This window comes from Martes martes (genome assembly GCF_963455335.1).
Source record: "Martes martes genome assembly, chromosome: 3".
Lineage (NCBI taxonomy): Eukaryota > Metazoa > Chordata > Mammalia > Carnivora > Mustelidae > Martes > Martes martes.
In genome coordinates this window covers 73,061,405-73,082,076 of record NC_137890.1, presented here as the reverse complement: position 1 = coordinate 73,082,076, position 20,672 = coordinate 73,061,405, and the positions used below count along the sequence as shown (strand labels likewise).

The following is a 20,672-nucleotide window of genomic DNA, read 5'->3' as shown; positions in this document are numbered from 1 at the left end:
GCAGTAAAGCAGAGATGGTGACAGGTGTGTGGGTAGATGAGTAGAAAGCCGGTGAGCAAAGATGAAGGGGTAGTGAGGCAGGTCTGATGGTGTAGGGGAAGTGGGAGCCCAGTGAGGCCAGGAAAGAATGAAAGATGGGGAGGTTGGATCCACATACCTGCCCCTCTCTCCAAACTCCTGGAATAATTTCTCCCCACCATCATATATCCATATGCACACATACAGATAAATCAGCTATAATGGTGCTTTTATAGAAAGGGGAAAATTGATATATTTGAACATATTAAAATTTAAAATCACAGTACAATGAAATATACTATAGATAAATTTCAAATAGTGAAAGGCTAGAAAATATAATTTATATAGCAGACAGAAAGAATTAATATCCAGAATACATGAAAGGTTCCTAATACATCAGTAAGAAAAATAGGCAGAGGATTTAATTAGGCTATTTTCAAACAAAGAAATGCACATGACCAATATGAAAAGACTCTAAGTGTCTGGCAAAAGTGAAAATGATTGAGACTTTGATGTCAGTAGGGTATGAGGCATGCAGAAAGAGTTAGCCTCATGCACTCCTGGCTGGGAGCATAAATTTGTAGCTCCTTGTGGAAGACAGCTGGACTGTGTCTAGCAATACAGCAAATGAGCAGACTCTTAATCCAGCAAAAACACTTGTATGTATTTTTCCTGTAAAGATACTGGTCCCTGTGTGCAAAGAAACAAGTAGAAGAATGTGTATTACAGCGCACGTCGCTATCTAAATAGCTAAAACTTGCAAACAATGGAAATGTTCATCAGTAGGACAGTGGGGAAATAAATTACAGTGCATTTTTTGCCTACCCATATGTGGCACTTTCAAAAGATCTATAAATACACTGATAGGAAAAAATCTTTAAAAGTGTGGATAGGTAAAAAGAAATTGCCATATATGATTCATTTAGCTAGCCAACACCTGTGTTTGTATATGTGTAGATAATATTTGTAAGTACCTAGAAAGAGGTCTGGAAGAATAACCACCAAATCGCCACCAGCAGTTAGCTCTGAAAGAGGAGTGAGGTCGCAGGCTTTGGGGAGTGGGAACTGGGACGTGTTCTGTATCTCAGGAACCATCCCCAAGCTTTACTGTTTAAATGACATAATAAATTGTAGAGGCAGGTCTGGGTACGTCCAGGTCTGGGTTATTTCTCTACTCCTCCATCCACGGTCCTTGGCCTTTCTGACGAAGGTGATGTGAAGGTAAGGGTCCGTGGCCGGCATACACAGGGAAGTGGCGCTGTGCTCCCGGACAGAACATGCTGTCCTTATATCTCTTGTGCTCAGGTTACCCCATTCTGCCGGGGCCAGCTCTGCCAGCAGGTCCCACGAAGGCTCAGCTGCAGCCGAGAGAACTCAGAGGCTCTCTGGGTCACCTCTGTGGCCCAGCTGCATGGAAATTAATTAGAAGCAGACCACGTCCCCGTGGCTCGGGTCTCAGGGATGCCGAAGTCATTAGCAGCTGAGTTCGGCTCCAGCTTCCATCTGTGTCTTCTGAAAAATGTGTTGGGGCAGGAAGAGGCGGGCAGGCTGAGTTAGTGGCTGAGGACGCTACACGTTTAATTCCCAGATAGTTTGTCAGAGTCATTGGGGTGCAGTGACCCCCCGAGACAGGGTTGTTTTTCATCAAGTCAGAGGTGGCAGCAGTGTGCTGATTCTCCTGACCACTGCAATGAAATTCCCTGTGCTCTAAATGTGTGTGTCCTCCCTGGAGCACAGGGGGTGGTGACCATAGCAACAAATCAGCCAAATATTACTTCCTTCCCTTTGCTTTTTGTGAAGCCTCCCTTGCCACAAACAACTTGTGTTACAGTTTCAATTATAACTAGCTCCTTTCCTTCTTTTTCTCTTTTTCAACTCGGTCTAGGATCAAAGAAAGAAGTACAGAAAGATCAAGATGTTAACAAACCTGCTGTTTCATCTCCTAAGAGAGCCGTGGCTTCAGCCACTAAGCTTCATTCACCAGGTATTTAAGAAATATGATCTGTGCCATTTGGACTTGTAATTTCTTTGGTTCACATGTCATTAATAGAGCAGGGCCAGCCCATGTGATGTGTGTGATATGTTCCAGAGCTTGACATAACTACACTGGTGTGTTCTTACTCGAGATGAAATGAACCAGCTGTTGGCATCATCAGCTGGTCCATGTTGGAAAAAAAAAAAAAGAAAGAAATGTTACCGTGCTACTTTTAAGTGGTAGAATCTTCTCATGTAGGGGTATCTGTTATTCCGACAGCATGTAGAAATAGTTTATAATCGAAAAACAGACTTTGAAGATCTAACCTTCAGAGATAATATTTCCTAAAAAGAAGAAAAATTGAGAAACAACAGATATCAAATACTTGCGATTTCATCAACAGAAAGCATCTATTTACCTTCAGATAGGAATAAACTAGGTAACATTATTTGATAGTTGAAAATCATTCATATCATGAAAATTCATACCGTGAAGCATTTAACCTCTTTTGTAGAACATAATGCAGTCTAACCTCAGAATGTTTTCTGTAAGCACAAAAATTGTAGCAATGATAGCAGCTACTGTTTGAGTTCTTACTGTAGCCCAGGACACTGGGTACTGGTCTAAGCTCTTTAAATGTATTAATTTATTCAGTGCCTGCAAGGCCTGGGACAGGCATGATTATTGCCTCTCCCTTTACATGCGAGGAAATGGAGGTGCAGAGATTTTCATTAATTTGCCCAAAGTCATGGGGAATAAATAGTAGAGACTCAATTAGATCCCAGCCACTCTGAATCCCACAGCTGCATTCTTAGTCACTACTCTATTAACCAGAAAGCTTGGAGAATGGAGAACTAGCTAATATTTCTGGTTAATTGAAAATGTACAGGAAAGAAACCAAGCCCCACATGAGAGGGTCAGGAGACAAAACTGTGTGCCTAAATAGGGTGAGAGGTCGGCGGGGAGGAGGACCGTGTATACATCTGGAATTTCCGAAGGGCCATACCCTCACTGGATGAATTAGGAAGAAAAAGAAAATTCACCCATAGGACGAGCCTAGCCTCTTGTATCTTTGGCTCTGAGAGAAGGTAGGGAAGAGAGACAAGTTCTCCATTAGGGATTCCTCACCCCCAATCCGCCCTGCCTCAACTTAAGAGCTGGAATCCATGCTACCACTGTGGTCTGAAAATTCAATTTAACACGCTGTAGCACTTGTGTGCACACAGCAGAATAAAATGTAACATCATTACACACTCAAGGAAATAAGCCACCGAGTAAGGTCCTTCAATTCCGGGGGGAAGAGAGTAAAGGTATTGGGTAATTTTTAACTTTGTTAAGTCAAACTATATCTGCTAAAATTTCTAGGATAATCAATAAAAGAGAGCATATAGTTCTGAACCAGTAGAGGGGGAAAGGTTAGAATGAGGGGTAAAAAAAATATTTCAGTCAATGAAAGTGAAGGCAAAAAGGGGAGAAAGGAAAAAGAAAAAAAGAAGGATAGAAGGAAGGAAGGGAGAGGGGAGAAGTTGAAAGAATAGAATAAGACTTTAGAAATGGGCTTAGAGAGGTCATAATGAAGGTCCATGAACTAAATTCTCTAGGTTAAATCAAAGATTTAGATTACCAGCCTGGATTCACTTGTTGAACAGTCAAAAGTATTTATTAAATGTATGGTATATGCTGTGAAATCTAGCTTTAGACTACCTACAAAGTACACACCTAAAATAGAAGAATATGGAAAGGTTAAACATGAAAGATATTTATACCAAGTAAATATTGAACAAGGGGAAGTGTGCAGTGTTACAGTTTCAAAGAATCTTTCTTGTGGTATACTTAATAAACCACACATTTGTAAAGCATACAGTTCGATACGTTTTGACACGAATACACATAGACCATCACCACAATCCAGATAGCAAACTTATCTGTCATCCCAGAACGTATCCTTGCGCCCTTATGTAATCCTACCCTCCTATCCCTCTGCACCCCCCAAAGGGAGGTACATTCTATCTCTATGAATTAGTTTCCATTTTCTAAAATCTCCTGTAAGTGGAATCACGTAGTATGTGCTCTGCTTTTATCTGGCTTCTTTTATTCAGCATGATTACTTGGAGTAGGCCATTCCTTTTTATTGATGAATAAAATTTCAGTGTACAGATCCCACAATTTATCCATTGACCCGTCAGGGCACCTTTGGGTTTCTACCCCAAGGATTTGGCTATTGTAAATAAAGCTGCTCTGCATGTTTGTACAAGTCTTGATAGGGACATCTCCTTTCGCTTCTCTTGGTAAACATCTAGGAAAGGAATGCCCAAGTCATATGGCAGTTATTTGTTTAAACTTTTAAAAATCTTAAAAGGTTTTCCAAATTGGTTGTACCATTTTATATCCCCAACAGTAGTGTGTGAGAGATCTAGTTCCTCCACATTTTTGCCAGTATTTGGTATGGCCAAATTAATTAAAGGCATTGTAATAGGTATGAAGTGATATTGCCTGTGGTTTTAACCAGCATTTTCCTAATAACTAATGGTGTTATGATGTGTTTTTTTTTTTAAGATTTTTATTATTTATTTATTTGACAGACAGAGATCACAAGTAGGCAGAGAGGCAGGCAGAGAGAGAGAGAGAGGAGGAAGCAGGCTCCCCACTGAGCAGAGAGCCCGATGCGGGACTCGATCCCAGGATCCCAGGATCATGACCTGAGCCGAAGGCAGAGGCTTTAACCCACTGAGCCACCCAGGCGCCCGGTGTTATGATGTTGAACATCTTTTTAGTTTATCTGACATCTATATATGTTCTTGAATAAAATATCTATTCAAGGGGCATCTGGGTGGCTCAGTCAGTTAAGCGTCTGCTTAATTGATATCAGCTCAGGTCATGATCTCAGGGTTGTGAGATCGAGCCCTGCTTCAGACTATGCTGGGCAAGGATCCTGCTTAGGATCCTCTCTCTCCCTCTCCCTCCAGCCCCTCCCCTCCTGCTCTCTTAAAAAATATATATCTATTCAAGTATTTTGCATTTTTACTTGGGCTGTTTTCCCATCGTGTTGAATTTTGAGTTTTTATGTGTTTTGGATACAATTTTTTTCAGCTACATGATTTGCAGTCTTGCCCCACACTTGTTTTGCATTCTCCCAGCAGTGTTTTCGAAGAGTACACATTCTTAAGTTTCCTGAAGTCCAATTGATGTATTTTTTTTCTTTTATAGACCATGTTTTTGAAGTTATCTAAAAAATCTTTGTGTCATCCTAGATCAAAAAGATTTTCTTTGACATTTCTTTCTGAAAGATTTAAAGTTGGGGCACCTAGGTGGCTCAGTCGGTTAAGCCTCTGCCTTCGGCTCAGGTCACGATCTCATGGTCCTGGGATCGAGCTCCACAACGGGCTCCTGATTTCTTTTACTGGGCTTCAGCTGGGTTTATCTAGCTGACATCGTTAGTTCAAAATCTTTCTTCTTGTCTAATGTGTACATTTAGTACAAAAAAATTTCCCTTTATTCACTGCTTAGTGAATAAAGCTATAGTCCACAAACTTTGATATATTGGCTATAGTCCACAAACTTTGATATATTGGGTTCCATCTTCATTGGATTCAAACTGTTTTCAAATTTTCTTTTATGATTTCTTCTTTGCTCGTGATTATTTCGAATTGTGTTTGCAGATATCTGGGACTTGGCAGAGACCTTTCTGATTTTATTTCTAATTTAATTCCACTGTGGTTAGAGGACATACTTTGGAGGACTTGAATCCTTTTAAATTTATTGAGACATGTTTTATGAGTCACAACAAATTCTGTCTTGGTAAATGATTCATACATACTTAAGAAAAATGTCTATTCTGCTGTATCTGTGTGAAGTGTTCTACAGATGCCATAGGTCAAGTCGGCTGATGGCATAGTTCAAGCATTCTATGTCCTTACTGATTTTCTGTCTACAGGTTCTATTCATAACTGGAAAAAGCTGTTGAAATCTCAGAGTGTAATTGTGGGCTTGTCTGTTTCTCGTTTCGGTTCTATCATTATCTGCCTCCTGTGCTCTGAAGCTCTGCTACTAGGTACATAAACATTTAGGATTGCTTATCATTTTGATGAATTGCCCCCTTTATCATTAGGAAATGACGCTCTTTATTCCTGGTAATATTTTTTTCCATGAAATCTACTTTATTCTGTATTAGTTGTGTACTCCAGTTTTCCATTAGTTCAGCTTGGCATACCTCCTTCCATACTTCTCCTTTTCATCTGTTTGTTTCTTTATATTTAGGGTGGTTTCTTACAGCATGTAAATGGCTCTTGTATTTTTTCTCCCATCTGAAAGCTCTGCCTTTGATGTACGTATCATGTTATTGATTTGATTGGGATGAAGTCTACCACCTTCCTATTATATTCTATTCAAGTCACATGTTCTTTTTTCCTTTTTTCCTTATTTTACTGCCTTCTTTTATATTAACTGAATATTTATTATTCCATTTGTTCTCTTTATTGATGTATTAGCTCTCTGTATCTTATTGGGTTATTTTAATAGTTGCTTTAGGCTTCATAGTTTCTATCTTTAACTTTTCACATTCTGGCTTGAAGTGATATTGTATCACTTCATGTATAGTACAGTTGACTCTTGAACAACATAGGCTTGAACTGAATGGGTCCATTTATATGCCGATTTTTTTCTTCAGTAAATACAGTACAGTACTGTAAATGTATTTTCTCCTTCTTATGATTTTCTTAATTTCATTTTCTTTCCTCTAGCTTGCTTAATTGTAGGATTACAGTATCTACTACATATAACATACAAAATATGTGTTAATCAATCAATCAATATGTGTTAATCAATGTCATCGGTTAGGCTTCTAGTCAACAGTAGGCTATTAGTAGTTCCGTTTTGGGGGAATCACCAGAAGTTATATATGGATTTTCAACTGCATGTGGGATCATTACCCCTAATCCCCATGTTGTTCAAGGGTCAACTCTAAGAATCTTCCAACTGTATGCTTCCATCTCTCTCCTGGCATTCGTGCTGCTCTCAAACCCTTTCCTTCCACGTGCACCATAAACCTATACTACATTGTTGGTTATCAATGCTGTTTTCTTTCAAGGAGATTTAAATAAGAAAAATGTCTTTTACCAATATCCTTGATGAACATGGATGCAAAATTCTCAACAAAATACTAGCTAATTGGATCCAACAGTACATTAAAAAGATTATTCACCATGACCAAGTGGGATTTACTCCTGGGCTGCAGGGGTGGTTCAACATCCACAAATCAATCAACATGATATACTATATTAATAGAAGAAAGGATAAGAACCAGATGATCCTCTCAATAGATGCAGAAAAAGCATTTGAGAAAATACAGCATCCTTAACATAATGAAAACCCTCAGCAAAGCTAAGGTGGAGGGAACATACCTCAACATAATAAAGATCATATACAAAAGACCCTCAGCTAATATCAATCTCAGTGTAGAAAAACTGAGTGTTTTTCCTCTAAGGTCAAGAACATGACAGGGATGTCCATTCTTTTTTTTTTTTTTTAAGTTATCTTTTTATCTTTTTTTTTAACATCTTAATTTTATTTTATTTTTTTCAGTGTTCCAAGATTCATTGTTTATGCACCACACCCAGTGCTCCATGCAATACGTGCCCTCCTTAATACCCACCACCTGGCTCACCCATCCCTCCACCCCCCTCCCTTCCAAAACCCTCAGTTTGTTTCTCAGAGTCCACAGTCTCTTATGGTTCATCTCCCCCTCTGATTTCTTCCAATTCACTTTTCCTTTCCTTCTCCTAATGTCCTCCATGTTATTCCTTATGCTCCACAAGTAAGTGAAACCATATGATGTCCATTCTTACCACTGCTGTTCAGCATAATACTGGAAGTCTTAGTCTCAGCCATCAGACAACAAAAAGAAATAAAAGACATCCAAATTGGCAAAGAAAAAGTCAAACTTTCAGTCTTCAGAGATGACATGATACTCTATGTAGAATACCCAAAAGGCTCCTCCAAAAAATGGCTAGAACTGACATAAGAATCCAGCAAAGTCGCAGGATATAAAACCAATGCACAGAAGTCTGTTGCATTTCTTTACACCAATAATGAATCAACAGAAAGTGAAAATGAGGAATCAATTCCATTTACAATTATACCAAAAACCGTAAGATACCTAGGAATAAACCTAACCAAAGAGGTAAAAGATCTATACTCTGAAAACTACAGAACATTTATGAAAGAATTGAGGAAGACACAAAGAAATGGAAAAACATCCCATGCTCATGGATTGAAAGAAAAAATATTGTTGGGGCGCCTGATAGCTCAGTGAGTTAAAGCCTCTTCCTTCGGCTCAGGTCATGATCCCAGGGTCCTGGGATTGAGCCCCACTCAGCAGGGAGTCTGCTTCCTCCTCTCTCTCTCTCTCTGCCTGCCTCTCTGCCTACCTGTGATCTCTATCTGTCAAATAAATAAAAAAATCTTTAAAAAATGTCTATACTACCTGAAGAAGTCTACACATTCACTGCAATCCTTATCAAAATAACACCAGCATTTTTTCACAGAGCTGGAACAAACAATTCTAAAATTTGTACAGAACCAGAAAAGATCCCAAATAGCCAAAGTAGTGTTGAAAAAGAAAACCAGACCTGGAAGCGTCACAATCCCTGACTTCAAGCTCTATTACAAAGCTGTAATCATCAAGACAGTATGGTACTGACACAAAAACGGACACAAAGATCAGTGAAACAGAGTAGAGAGCCCAGAAATGGACCTTCAGCTCTATGGTCAACTAATCTTCAACAAAGCAGGAAACATCCCAGGGAAAGAAAGAGAGTCCCTTCAACAAATGATGTTGGGAAAACTGGACAGCCTCATGCAGAGGAATGAAACTGGACCACTTTCTTACACCATACACAAAAATAAATTCAAAATGGATGAAAGAGCTAAATGTGAGATGGGATTCCATCAAAATCCTATAGGAGAACACAGGCAGCAACCTCTTTGATCTCAGTCACAGCAACTTCTTAACTAGACACATCGCTGGAGGCAAAGGAAATAAAAGCAGAAATGAATTTTTGGGACTTCATCAGGATAAAAAGCTTCTGCACAGCAAAAGAAATAATCAACAAAACTAAAAGGCAACTTACCAAATGGGAGAAGATATTTGCAAATGACATATCAGACAAAAGGCTAATATCCAAAATCTATAAAGAACTCAACAAACTCAACACCCAAAAAACAAAAAATTCAGTCAAGAGGTAGAAGATATGAACATTTTTCCAAAGAAGACATACAAATGGCTAAGAGACACGCAAAAAAATGCTCAACATCTCTCATCAGCAGGGAAATACAAATCAAAACCACAATGAGATACCACCTCACACTGGTCAGAATGGCTAAAATTAACAAGTCAGAAAACAACAGATATTGGTGAGGATGTGGAGAAAGGGGAACCCTCTTACACTGTTGGTGGGAATGCAAACTGGTGCAGCCACTCTGGAAAACAGTATGGGGGTTCCTCAAAAAGTTAAAAGTAGAGCTACCCTATGCCCCAGCAATTGCACTCCTGAGTATTTATCCAAAGGATACAAAAATAGCGATTCAAAGAGGCACATGCTCCCCAATGTTTATAGCAACCATTACCCCAATAGCTAAAATATGGAAATAGCCCAGATGTCCATTGACAAATGAATGGATAAAGAGTATGTGGTATATATATGCAATGGAATACTACTCAGCCAACAAAAAGAATGGAATCTTGTTATTTGCAATGACACAGGTGGAACTAGCATGTATAATGCTAAGTGAAATAAGTCAGAGAAAGACAAATACCATATAATTTCACTTGTATGCAGAATTTAAGAAACAAAACAGATGAATATAGGGGAAAGGAAGGAAAAATAAAATAAGATAAAAACAGGGATGGAGGAAACCATAAGAGACGCTTTAAAAAAAAAATCTTATTTATTTGTCTGAGAGAAAGAGCACAAGCATGAGTTGGGGGGAGGGGCAGAGGGAGTGGGAAAGGGACAAGCAGACTCCCCATTCAGTGGGGAACCCAACTCGGGGCTTGATCCCAGGACCCTGAGATCATGACCTGAGCTGAAGCTTAACTGACGGAGCCATGCAGGCTCCCCAGAGACTCTTAACTCTTAACTCTGAGGGTTGCTGGGCGGGGCAGACATGGGTGGGAGGATGCGGTAATTGGTGATAGGCGTCAAGGAGGGCACTTGAAGTTATGAGCACGAGGTGTTATGTGCAACTAATGAATCACAAAATTCTACCTTTGAAAGGAATAATACTCTATATGTTAACTAACTTGAATTTAAATAAAATAAAAGTAAAAGAATCATAACTAAATTTCAAAAGAACAAAAAATTGTGTCTAACTAGTAACTTCAATAAACCATTGCTATTTAAAAAAAAGAAAAAAATAGCTAGTTATCAAGCTAAAAAAGGACTTAATATTTATTGTAAATGGAAATAGTAGAGATTATTTAACCATGGTACACTACTTGTAGAAATTAATAGCTGAAATATTTTTTAAAAATATTCCAGCAAAAAAAAGGTTTTAAAAATTTGTTAAGCAACACTTAGATCAAGTTAAAAGCAAATAAAAAATATCAGAATATCCAGGAAAGAGGGGCTCCTGGGTGGCTCAGTGGGTTAAAGCCACTGTCTTCGGCTCGGGTCATGATCCCAGGGTCCTGGGATCGAGCCCCGAGTCGGGCTCTCTGCTCAGCAGGGAGCCTGCTTCCTTCCTTCTCTCTCTCTGCCTGCCTCTCTGCCTACTTGTGATCTGTCTGTCAAATAAATAAATAAGATCTTTAAAAAAAAAAAAAAAAGAGGGGCACCTGGGTGGCTCAGTGGGTTAAAGCCTCTGCCTTCAGCTCAGGTCATGATCCCAGGGTCCTGGGATCGAGCCCCACATCGGGCTCTCTGCTCAGCAGGGAGCCTGCTTCCCTTCCTCTCTCTCTGCCTGCCTCTCTGCCTACTTGTGATCTCTGTCTGTCAAATAAATAAATAAAAATCTTTAAAAAAAAAAAGAATATCCAGAAAAGAACAAAAAATGAAATTGGATATAGTTAAGTTTAAATTTTAAATATGAGAAGAGAACAACAACAACAAAAAAGTATCTCAAAGGGAAACAGATTAACATACATATTAAATTTCTATTACTAATTTATTTTACTTACTAATTTAAGTAAGATTTGTTTTATTTAATAAGTTTTCATCTGGGGAAGTTCAAAAAAAGAAAAAGAAAAATGTTATTTTAGACTTACTCACGTAGTTCTCATTTCTGGTGCTTTTTGTTCCTTTATGCGGACCCAGATTTCCATCTGGTATCGTTTTTCTTCTATCTAAAGAATTTTTTTTGACTTTCTTGGTGGCGGAGCTTTTCTGGTGGTGGAATGTTTCTGTTTTTGTTTACCTTCGTTTCTCATAAGTACTGTCACTTTGTTCAGAGTTCAGGTTAGCCTTCCCCCCTGCCACAGAAGTATCTAAAGATGTTGCTTTGCTGTCTCCTGCTTTGAATGGTGTCAGTGAAAACACACTGCTATGCTTATCACTGTTTCTCTGTACATAATTGTCTTTTTCTACTCTGGCTCTTCTGAAGCTATTCTCTTAATCACTGGTTTTGAGCAATGTGATGACACTACACCTTGGTACCTTCTTTTTCCTGGTTTTGTGCTTGAGGTTTATTGTGATTCTTAGATCTGTGAATATACAGTTTTCATAAAATTTGAAAATTGTTGCCCATCATTTCTTCAGAAATGTTCATGCCTAAGCCCTCCTCTTCAGGGACTTCAATTGTACAAACTTTAGGCCACTTGAAGTTGACCACAGCTTCTGTCCAAAGATAACAGTGTTCATTTTTTTAAAAGATTTTATTAATTTATTTATTTGAGAGAGAGAAACCTAGACAAAGAGAAAGAGCATGAGCCAGGGCAAGGGGTAGAGAGAGAGAGGGAGAAGCCAACTTCCTGCTGAGCAGGGAGCCTGACATGGGACTCAATCCCAGGACCCTGGGATCACGACCTGAGCTGAAGACCTGACTGAATCCCTCAGGCACTCCAACACTGTTCATTTCTTTCATTCATTTTTCTCTGTGTGTTTCATTTTGGAGAGTTTTTCTTATGGTATACTTGCTAATTTTCCTTTCCTCCTTCTTTTTGAAAATAATAACACCTATTTGTTTCTTCTACTAGTCACAGTTCTGTAGATTAGACACCCAGATCTGGTGTAGGTGGGTTTTCTGTTGGGAGTATTGCAAGGGTGAAATCATGATGTCATTTGGGCTAAGTTCTTGACTGGAGGCTCTAGGGAAAAAATCCACTTTCAAATGCATTCAGGTTATTGATAGAACCACTTCATTACCGTTGGAGGACTGAGGTGTCTGCCTCCTTGCTGGCTGTCAGTTAGGGACCATTTTCAGCTCACAGGGCCCCTGACAGCCACTATTCTACTTTCTGTTTAATGGATTTGTTTATTCTAGACATTACATATACATTGAATTGTATAGTATGGGCCTTTTATATTGATTTCTTCGATGTTGCATGTTTTTGACATTCATTCATGTCAAAGCATGAATCAGTATTTTATTCCTGGTTTGGGCTGAATAATATTCCATTATGTGGATATATCACATTTGGTTTACATTCATCAATGGATGGACATTGGGGCTGTGTCCAGTTTGGGGCTACTCTGAGTAATGTTGCTTTGAACATTCATGTTAAAATCTTTCCTTATGTCACGTCTAAATCTACTCTTAATCCCATTCTGTGTATTTTTCGTCTTAGACATTTGAGCTTTCAATCTTTAGAATTTTTATTTAGGCCTTTTTAAAAAAATCTGGTTTGTCTGTACTTGACATATTCGGCAGTTCTGCTAGCTTCATGAACATATGGAATGTAGTTACAAATAACTGTTAATCATCTGTGTCATTTCTTGTGGGCTTCAATTGATCACATCTCTCCTTATTATGGGTTATATATCCCTGCTTATTTGCATGCCTGAGAATTGTTTTAGATGCCAGGCATTCTAAAATTTTCCTTGTTGGCTAGTGGATTTTTTATATTCCTGTAACTATTCTTAAGCTTTTATTCTTAAATAAAACTATGTTACTTGGAAGGAGTTTTGTTTGTTAGTTTTGTTAGGCAGGTCCCAACTAGGGATCAGTCCAGAGCTAATTTTACCAACTACCAAGTCAAGACCCTTCTAGGTGTTCAGCCTATTGCCTCATGAATTATGAGGTTTTCCACTCTGGCTGATGAAAACAGGAACAGATTCTGAACTGCCATGAGCTCACAGGAATTATTCCCTGTAGTCCTTTGTGAAATTTTTTTCCATGGCCTTGGATACTCCCTTCTCAGTCATGCCCTTGTCCAAAAACTCGAGGGGAGCCTCTGCACGTGTCCAGAGTGTTCTCTCAGTGGAGTGCTATTCTCTCTGCCATACTGCCTTGTAACCTCTGGGCCCTCGGTTCCCTGAGCCCTCAACTCCATTTTCTCAAGTTAGGGAAACCACAAGGTCCCAGCCTCATTCCCCAGTCTTGAAAGTCACTCCAGGAATTGGCTGATCATCTCCTTTGCTTTCCAGCAGGGATCCCTGTGCTTCATTGCCTAATGTTGATACCTTGAAAACCATGGTCTTATCTATTTTGACTAAGTTTTTTGGGTTAATTTCAGATCAGAGGCTAGGTTTGATCCTTCTCACTCCATCTTGGCTAAAAGCAGGTCTCTATTTTAATATAAAATTTTAGCAATGTTATAATACTATTAAACCATAATTTTTAACCCTTGGAGAAAAACTCAGATTTACCATGATATTTGTACTTCTTATAAATAAGAAATTTCCTGAAAATGAGAATATTTTTATGTCAATTTTTATTTTGCCTAGAGAGTGGATGATAGTGACAAAGTTTTCACAGTTGGCTTTGGAAACCCTGATTATAACTTCCTGTGGTTTTTTTTAGTCCATTTATACATCAGTATAGCAAAGAATCTATGCCTTCTGTGGAAAGGGAAATGAGAATGTCTCCTTTCTAGAGCATTCCCGGTTGATACCCATTTTAGTCATTCCTGCCCTCACCCATGCTCAGGACTAGCTGGAAGGAAATTTCCTACCCTCACGCCATTTGCTGCTCACCTCCCCCACCATTAGCCAACCTCACAGAAACAAATGCCAGAACTGAGTGGGAAAATAGTGTGCTACCTGGCAAAATTTTCTGGAATAAATTTAGATCCATTTAAGAAAAATAAAGCCTGTCCAAGACCATGAAGAACTGGGCACCTGTGCTTCCTAAGGGGTCCGCTGGTGTCAGTTTGCAAGAATCAGATTTCCTTTCTGCTAGGACGTTGGCCAAACTCATGAAGTGCTTTTTCCTTAAGCCAGGAGGCTATCTATCCAAGTTGCGTCCTATCATTCTTATTTACAAGGGTTAAGGTCAAGGGCCTTCTCAGATGTTGTAAATAGGCAGATTCCAATGCTGCCCTGTTTGTTTATCATGTCAGTTAAGCCTCCAGCTTTAAGATTAAACCATACTTTTCCATCCATTAGAATCCTCTAGATAGTGAGTGGGTGGCTGCAGATGAATTTTTAATATTCTCTTTCCATTTTCAAGGGCTGTGTTCTCCCCAGTGCTCTGCCTTTGCACGCAAACAGCTTGCATTCACCTTTGTGAGAATTTAAGGTTACTGACTTTTTCCTCTGAGCTGCCAGTTGTTGCTGGGATCATCACAGATTCTATCTGCCCCTAATCAGAGTTATGCAGCCAGTAGGATCTCTGAAGAGGAGTTGAGATTGGGGGGAAATTGAGATAAGGGGAGGATGTTCTGAATTTAGAGTATGCCCCAAACCTGTGAGATCTGTCTAGAGATGCTGCAGAGTGAGCCAACAGTGTGCTGATGTGGGAAGAGCCGTGGGCAAGGAGTTAGAAATGTGGAATCCGGACCTGGCTGGGTCCCCTATGACCATGGATGGCCTCAGGTCAGGGATGGGGCCTCATTGCTGTGCCCTCCCCCTGGAGCTTACTACACAAGTCATCCACAGAGTAGGTATTCAATAAAGCAGTCAAATATTTTGCTTCCCCACAAAACACAGACATGAAGTGTGCGTATGAAATCAGCTCTCATTTGTAGGTCATGGCAAGACACTGGTCTAGGTGTTTCTGCTCATATAGTTCATGTCAAAGAGTTGCTGTGGAGATAAGCCTCATTAAGAGTCAGGAAGACTACCAGAACCAGTCAGTAAAAAACTGGTTATTTACAATCTTTTTCACTTCATTTAAAGACTCCAAAACAATCAATAAACCTTATTTGGAAGGTCTTTATTCATTAAATCAGCTTCCTTGTTCAACTGAGTGGAAATCAGAACGCTATTGTAGGAGACCAATTCTTGGGAAAGAGCCGGAAACAGGCTCTGTCTGACTGTGGTGAGAGGTCAATGGCGTGCCTGCCTGCTTCGAACCTTCGACCACCCTGGAAGTAATATAAACACTGCAAGGAACCGAAGGAGATAATAACAAAACCTTCCAGCACCTGAAGTGTGCTCAGGTGGCACAGCATACCCCTCAGTTAAAGCATTTCTCTGGCTCTTCCAGAGACACATGGGTGTAGGAGGTCAAAAGTAAGTCACCATCAGCACGTCCCATCGCAGGGCCAAGCATGTGCTCCATGAACTCCATGGGACCACTGCCCTCTGCAAGTTTTCCATCATGTTCCCTTAACTAAGCCTCACTTCTGAAGCCATTTGGCGTCTTAGCTCCATTATGTGCTGGCTTTTAGGAAAAGACAGTAGAAACAAAATTCCCTTAATCTTTAGTGAAACAGGTGAAGCTGGTTGTGTGTCAGTCGTTTTTCTTTCGACATAAGTTCTCTGTCTCCAAGATGGTCGATGAGGCCATGCAGCCGTCCTCACGCACCGTCCTGGGAACAGTATGACATGTGGGTGGACAGGAAGGTAAGTGACAGAACAATACTTCAGGGAGTTAACTACAGAAGTACTTAACACACATTGACAAGCACAAGAAAGAATACTGGTTTTGGTGAGGCCCCAGAATGCGCTACTGACAGTGAAATGATTATTCGTTCTAGACAGACTTCTCGCTGATCCATCTAGAAAACGGCAGGACCCTTTTCAGTTAAAGGAACAGACGACTCCACAACCAACCTTGTGTCTCTGGGTTTCCTTCCAATAAGACTTAGCGCCGGGGCCTAAGTCTTAGTCTGTGCTGTTGGCGGCCAATGTGTTGCTGGCCAGGAGTCCCTAACAAAGATTGGTTTCACAAGGTGTCAGAAAGCCGCAAATCTTACACTTGGTGTGTTGATACCAAAATCTGATGTTCTCAGGGAGACATCTGTCTTGGCTCATTTGGTGGCCCCAAGAGTAGAATGTGGACTGAGTGTACTGGTGTTCAGTAGAACACGGGAATTTTGAGCTTGGGAATTAAAGCAATATCAAAATAACATTGGTATCAGTGAACACCAAGAATAGGGTTCACCAAATCCTTCTTTATGTTGTCCATTTACCACTGAATATCGTTGCTAAGTAATACTAATGATAATGATGAAAAGAATAGTAGTAGTAATAGTAGTAGTAGTAGTAATAATAATAATAATAATAATAATAACAGGGTAAAAATCTGACAGCCAAAAACACACAGAATGAGTGCTTACATATGCACAAATTCGGAGATGATTTTATATGCTGTAGATTGCAATTAGCTATAAACCACTGAGCTAGAAGTATCTTTTATTATTTCCTCTAGATTTCTAAAAGAGGTGCCTTCTATTACACATGTATAAGATATATATTATGGTGTAGGGCACCTGGTACCCCAACACATTAATTAAAACACTGGAGTGTTTTATAAAATCAGCCCACCAGTAAACTGGAAAACAGTAATCGTGAAAATATCTACCTTGGGTCTTAGGCTATGTCTTTGAGTTTAATGCAGGCAGCAGTAAAACCTCTCACATTTCGTTGATAATTATTTTTCTTTTGTTATCAGTATTGAGGATATTGGGAATGGAGCACATATTAAGATTCATTTGCCTACAACGTGCAAGTGAATTTTCTGGATTATTATGTATTCCACTGGCATAAAGATCATTTTAAAGAAGCATTAATTTCACATTCTACTACTTCATTAAGTCATAATAGTTGAAGATATGCCATACATGAGCTTGCTTTTTGCAATCTCTGATGATTTCTTAAGAAGAGGAAGATTTAATTAAAATTAGCACGGTTGCCATTAAATTAACAATCAGAAGAAGTATTTAGATCAGTTAACCATCTTTTGCCCTTAAAAGATAAGGGCACTTGGGTGTTCAGTAGAGTAAGCCTGCTACCCTTGTCTCTCAGTGGATCGGGTACCGAAGAGACTATTTTCTGATTTATTTTCTGTGTTACTCCCTGACATTTTGGAGGGACTGGAGAGACAAAAGAACTTTTGAAATATTAAAGTTTGTTTATGACTGTGTGCTCAGTGTCCATGTCATGTTCTCTACTTGAGGAAAGGAAGGAATGTTCTTGGGGAATAGAGATCCTCTGTCCCCCACCGAGGCTTTCTGTGGGTGCCAGGCTGGGTCTGAGCCTCACACTGGAACCACGGGGGTTCTGAAGGAGACTCTCGCTCACCACCCCCAGTCTTTGACCATGACGCATTGCTTATCGGTGAGCTCTTCCTAGGGGCCTTGCCTTTACCTGCCCCCCAACCTTCCACCTAATTAATAGTCATTCTCCTTAAAACATCCCTTACCCTATCCGCAGCACCAGGTAGAGTTTCTGGTTCCTTCCTCTGTGGCCTCCCCACACCTACTGTTTGCCTGGCAGGAGCCGGACATCAAAAGGCTTGTGGGCCATGGGAAGGAAGGAGCACTTCGTTTTTACCTCAGTGGAGCACAACAGCAGGGAGGAGTACACGCAGGTCAAGGATTGCTTTATTTATTTATTTTCCTTTTGACGAGAGGTTAAACCTTGTTTTTTTTCTTTAATTAATTTTTTTTTTATGTTATGTTAGTCACCATACAGTACTTATTCATAAAGATCATTCTGGCTATGGTGCAGTGAAAGATGAGAAGAAGCAGGGCTTCCCAGTAGAAGGTGGAGGTTATGGGGGCTTTGGACTGGACCTTTTAGCCGTGGGGTGGCATGAGTGAGCACGTGGGGGGAATATCTTGGAGGACACTGAGGCTGTAGGAATTTAAAGTAGAAATCCCTGGAGCAGAGGTCATGAGAGGTAGGACTTGACTCTGATAACAAAGAGAGGGTCTGTAGAGCAATGCTAGCAAGGGAGGGAAGGGGGGCATGTAGGCATTACTCCTGGATGCCCAATTCAAAGGTTGCTAGGTTCTAATTCTGACTTCAAGCTGGATTGACTGATTTATTTCCCACAGACATTTTCACAGAGTAATCCCCTTGAAGGAGAAAAGCAAAAAAACCAAAAAGCCCAAAAAACAGAAAACAAGAACCTGTCTCAGTCTCTCTAAGCAGACCTAGAAGAAATGCTGCGAGCTGGAAGGAAGCTGACCATTTTTTCTGTTAATCTTTTCCTAAGTGCGAAACTCTGCATTGAGAACCACATAAACAGAGGAAATATTTGAAGTCCCTTTCTGTTTTTTCTTGTCAGTACCCAAAATGACCAACCTTCTCAGCCACTTGCTCTGAATGAAACCCTTCTGTAGCCGAGAACTTTTGTCACATTTGGGATGAATGTTTTTTTACAAAGCAACTGTTTTGGTTTTGGTTTTGGTTTTTTCTCTACAGGTTACCCCAAACAGAGGACTACTGCGCCCCGAAATGGGTTTTCCCCCAAGCCAGACCTGCAGAATCGCGAAGCTGAACGGCAGCTGGTCCAGCGGCTCAAGGAGAGGTGCCAGCAGCAGGCTCGGCAGCTGGGCCTTGTGCAGGGGGAGCTGCGGAGAGCCGTGTGCGGCTTCCAGGCGCTCGCCGTGTCCACTCAGTATTTCTCCAGAAAGGTGAGGCCATGTTCGGGGAATGTCGAGGGGCTTTTTGCTGGAAAAGAGGGTGATGATGGTGGTAGTTGCGTGGCGGGGGGAGGGAGGGAGTCTTAGTTTGGGTTTAGGGTTAGAGATCGATCTGATTTTCAGAAGGTCACACAAAATCTCCAGCAGCAGTATCTAACGTCCTGGAAGCCAAGTTTATATGTATGTGTGAGAGAAATTGGTCTGGGAAGAATGACTGAGTAGCCGTGATTTCAAAAGGGAAAGTTTTGTGAAAAAACAAAACAAAGAAGATATAAATGAACGTTTTGGAGGTGAGATCTTGGAAGAAAACAGAACATGAGATTGTCATTTTAGGGACGAAATGGCCAAATTCTAAAATTTCCTCACATTGCAAATAAAAGGGAGGCAGGACCACTGTGCTGTTCCACCATAGCTGTTGAAGGGAGATGGGATGTGCCAGGTCTGGGGACATCATGATGGAGGAGTTGGGGCCATGCTCACGGTGTTCACGGAGCAGCATGGGGGTGGACGGCACCGTCTCTGCTCCTTTGGTTTCTCTGAATATGCAGAGAGCCGGTTCCTTCTCAGCAGAGAAGTTGTCCAGAGGCTCCTGGAGCCATCCACACACTGAGTCTGTTATTAGCCGTGATGTGGCTCAGCTTTCCTGCCGGTCGCCGTGGAGCAGAGGTTAAGGGGAGCCTGGCGTCTTAAGGAATGCATTTGTGTTCCAGCAAGAAATAGCCAAGGCATGTTTGGGGGAGAAGATGAACATTTACCTTCGAGGTTTAAACATTATGAATCAGCATGTTAAAAACCCATAAGGCATTCTGAGTTTCATATATGGACCTTCTGGTAACTATAAATGGGAGGAAGTAAAAATACTTTGCAAATGCTTGTCTCCAAATAAGAAAATGAGCTAGCTAAGTGTCTGGCTACTTTAAAGAAGAAAAGCAGAAGAATGTTAAATAACTCTACATCCCTGGTGTTGTTTACCACCTGAACATTAAAGTGTGGAGGACATCCTATGCCCACCCCCACCCCTCCCAGTACAGAAGCCTGCCTTGTTGTGGTGGTGGTTTTCTGTTTCGCTTGAAACTTTCAGCAGAAAGACCCAGTTAGCAATTTGTTGGTGTAGTGAAAGACAAGAAGAACAGAATTCAGTTTTATCCAGAGTTTCAGCCTCTTTCCCAAACACAATGTTCACAATGAATCACCACTTTGAACTGCATACCTTCCTTTCTGGCAGGTATAACACGGGTGTCAGCCTTGAACAGCTGGGGTCACTCTACACCCAACCCTGTAAGAATTAAAATTACAGGCACATTTTGGAAGGGCCAATGGGGTGTGACTTGCTATGGTACATATTGAGCAGTTTTCTTATGAGAGAAAGAGAGGCATGTCTTCTGTTCTTTAGCTTGATATGTATTTTCCTCTGACTGTCACGTCTTTAATAAAGAGAAAAGAATGGGGTTGTCCATCAAGGGTCAATGATAACACTGATGTCGTTGCTCTACTCTTCTGTTACTTCTACTCTTGTCTTAACAAATCCTTTTTATTTTTTATTTTTTTTTAAGATTTTATTTATTTATTTGTCAAAGAGAGAGAGAGTGAGCACTGGCACACAGAGGCAGAGGGAGGCAGAGGGAGAAGCAGGCTCCCTGCCGAGCAAGGAGCCCGATGTGGGACTCGATCCCAGGACGCTGGGATCATGACCTGAGCCGAAGGCAGCTG

General features: G+C 40.5%; 1 protein-coding gene across 1 annotated transcript in view; it reads left to right on the top strand.

Annotated features, from left to right (window-relative positions):
* The window catches only part of MTUS2 (microtubule associated scaffold protein 2), a gene marked incomplete at its 5' end in the record, with an annotated part of 367,203 nt that overhangs the window by 217,014 nt on the left and 129,517 nt on the right, over positions 1-20,672 (top strand). The window contains 2 exons of the mRNA XM_080797952.1: positions 1,904-2,002; positions 18,742-18,953. Of these exons, the coding sequence (XP_080654078.1) occupies positions 1,904-2,002; positions 18,742-18,953 (311 nt within the window). The remainder of the gene's footprint in view (positions 1-1,903; positions 2,003-18,741; positions 18,954-20,672) is intronic.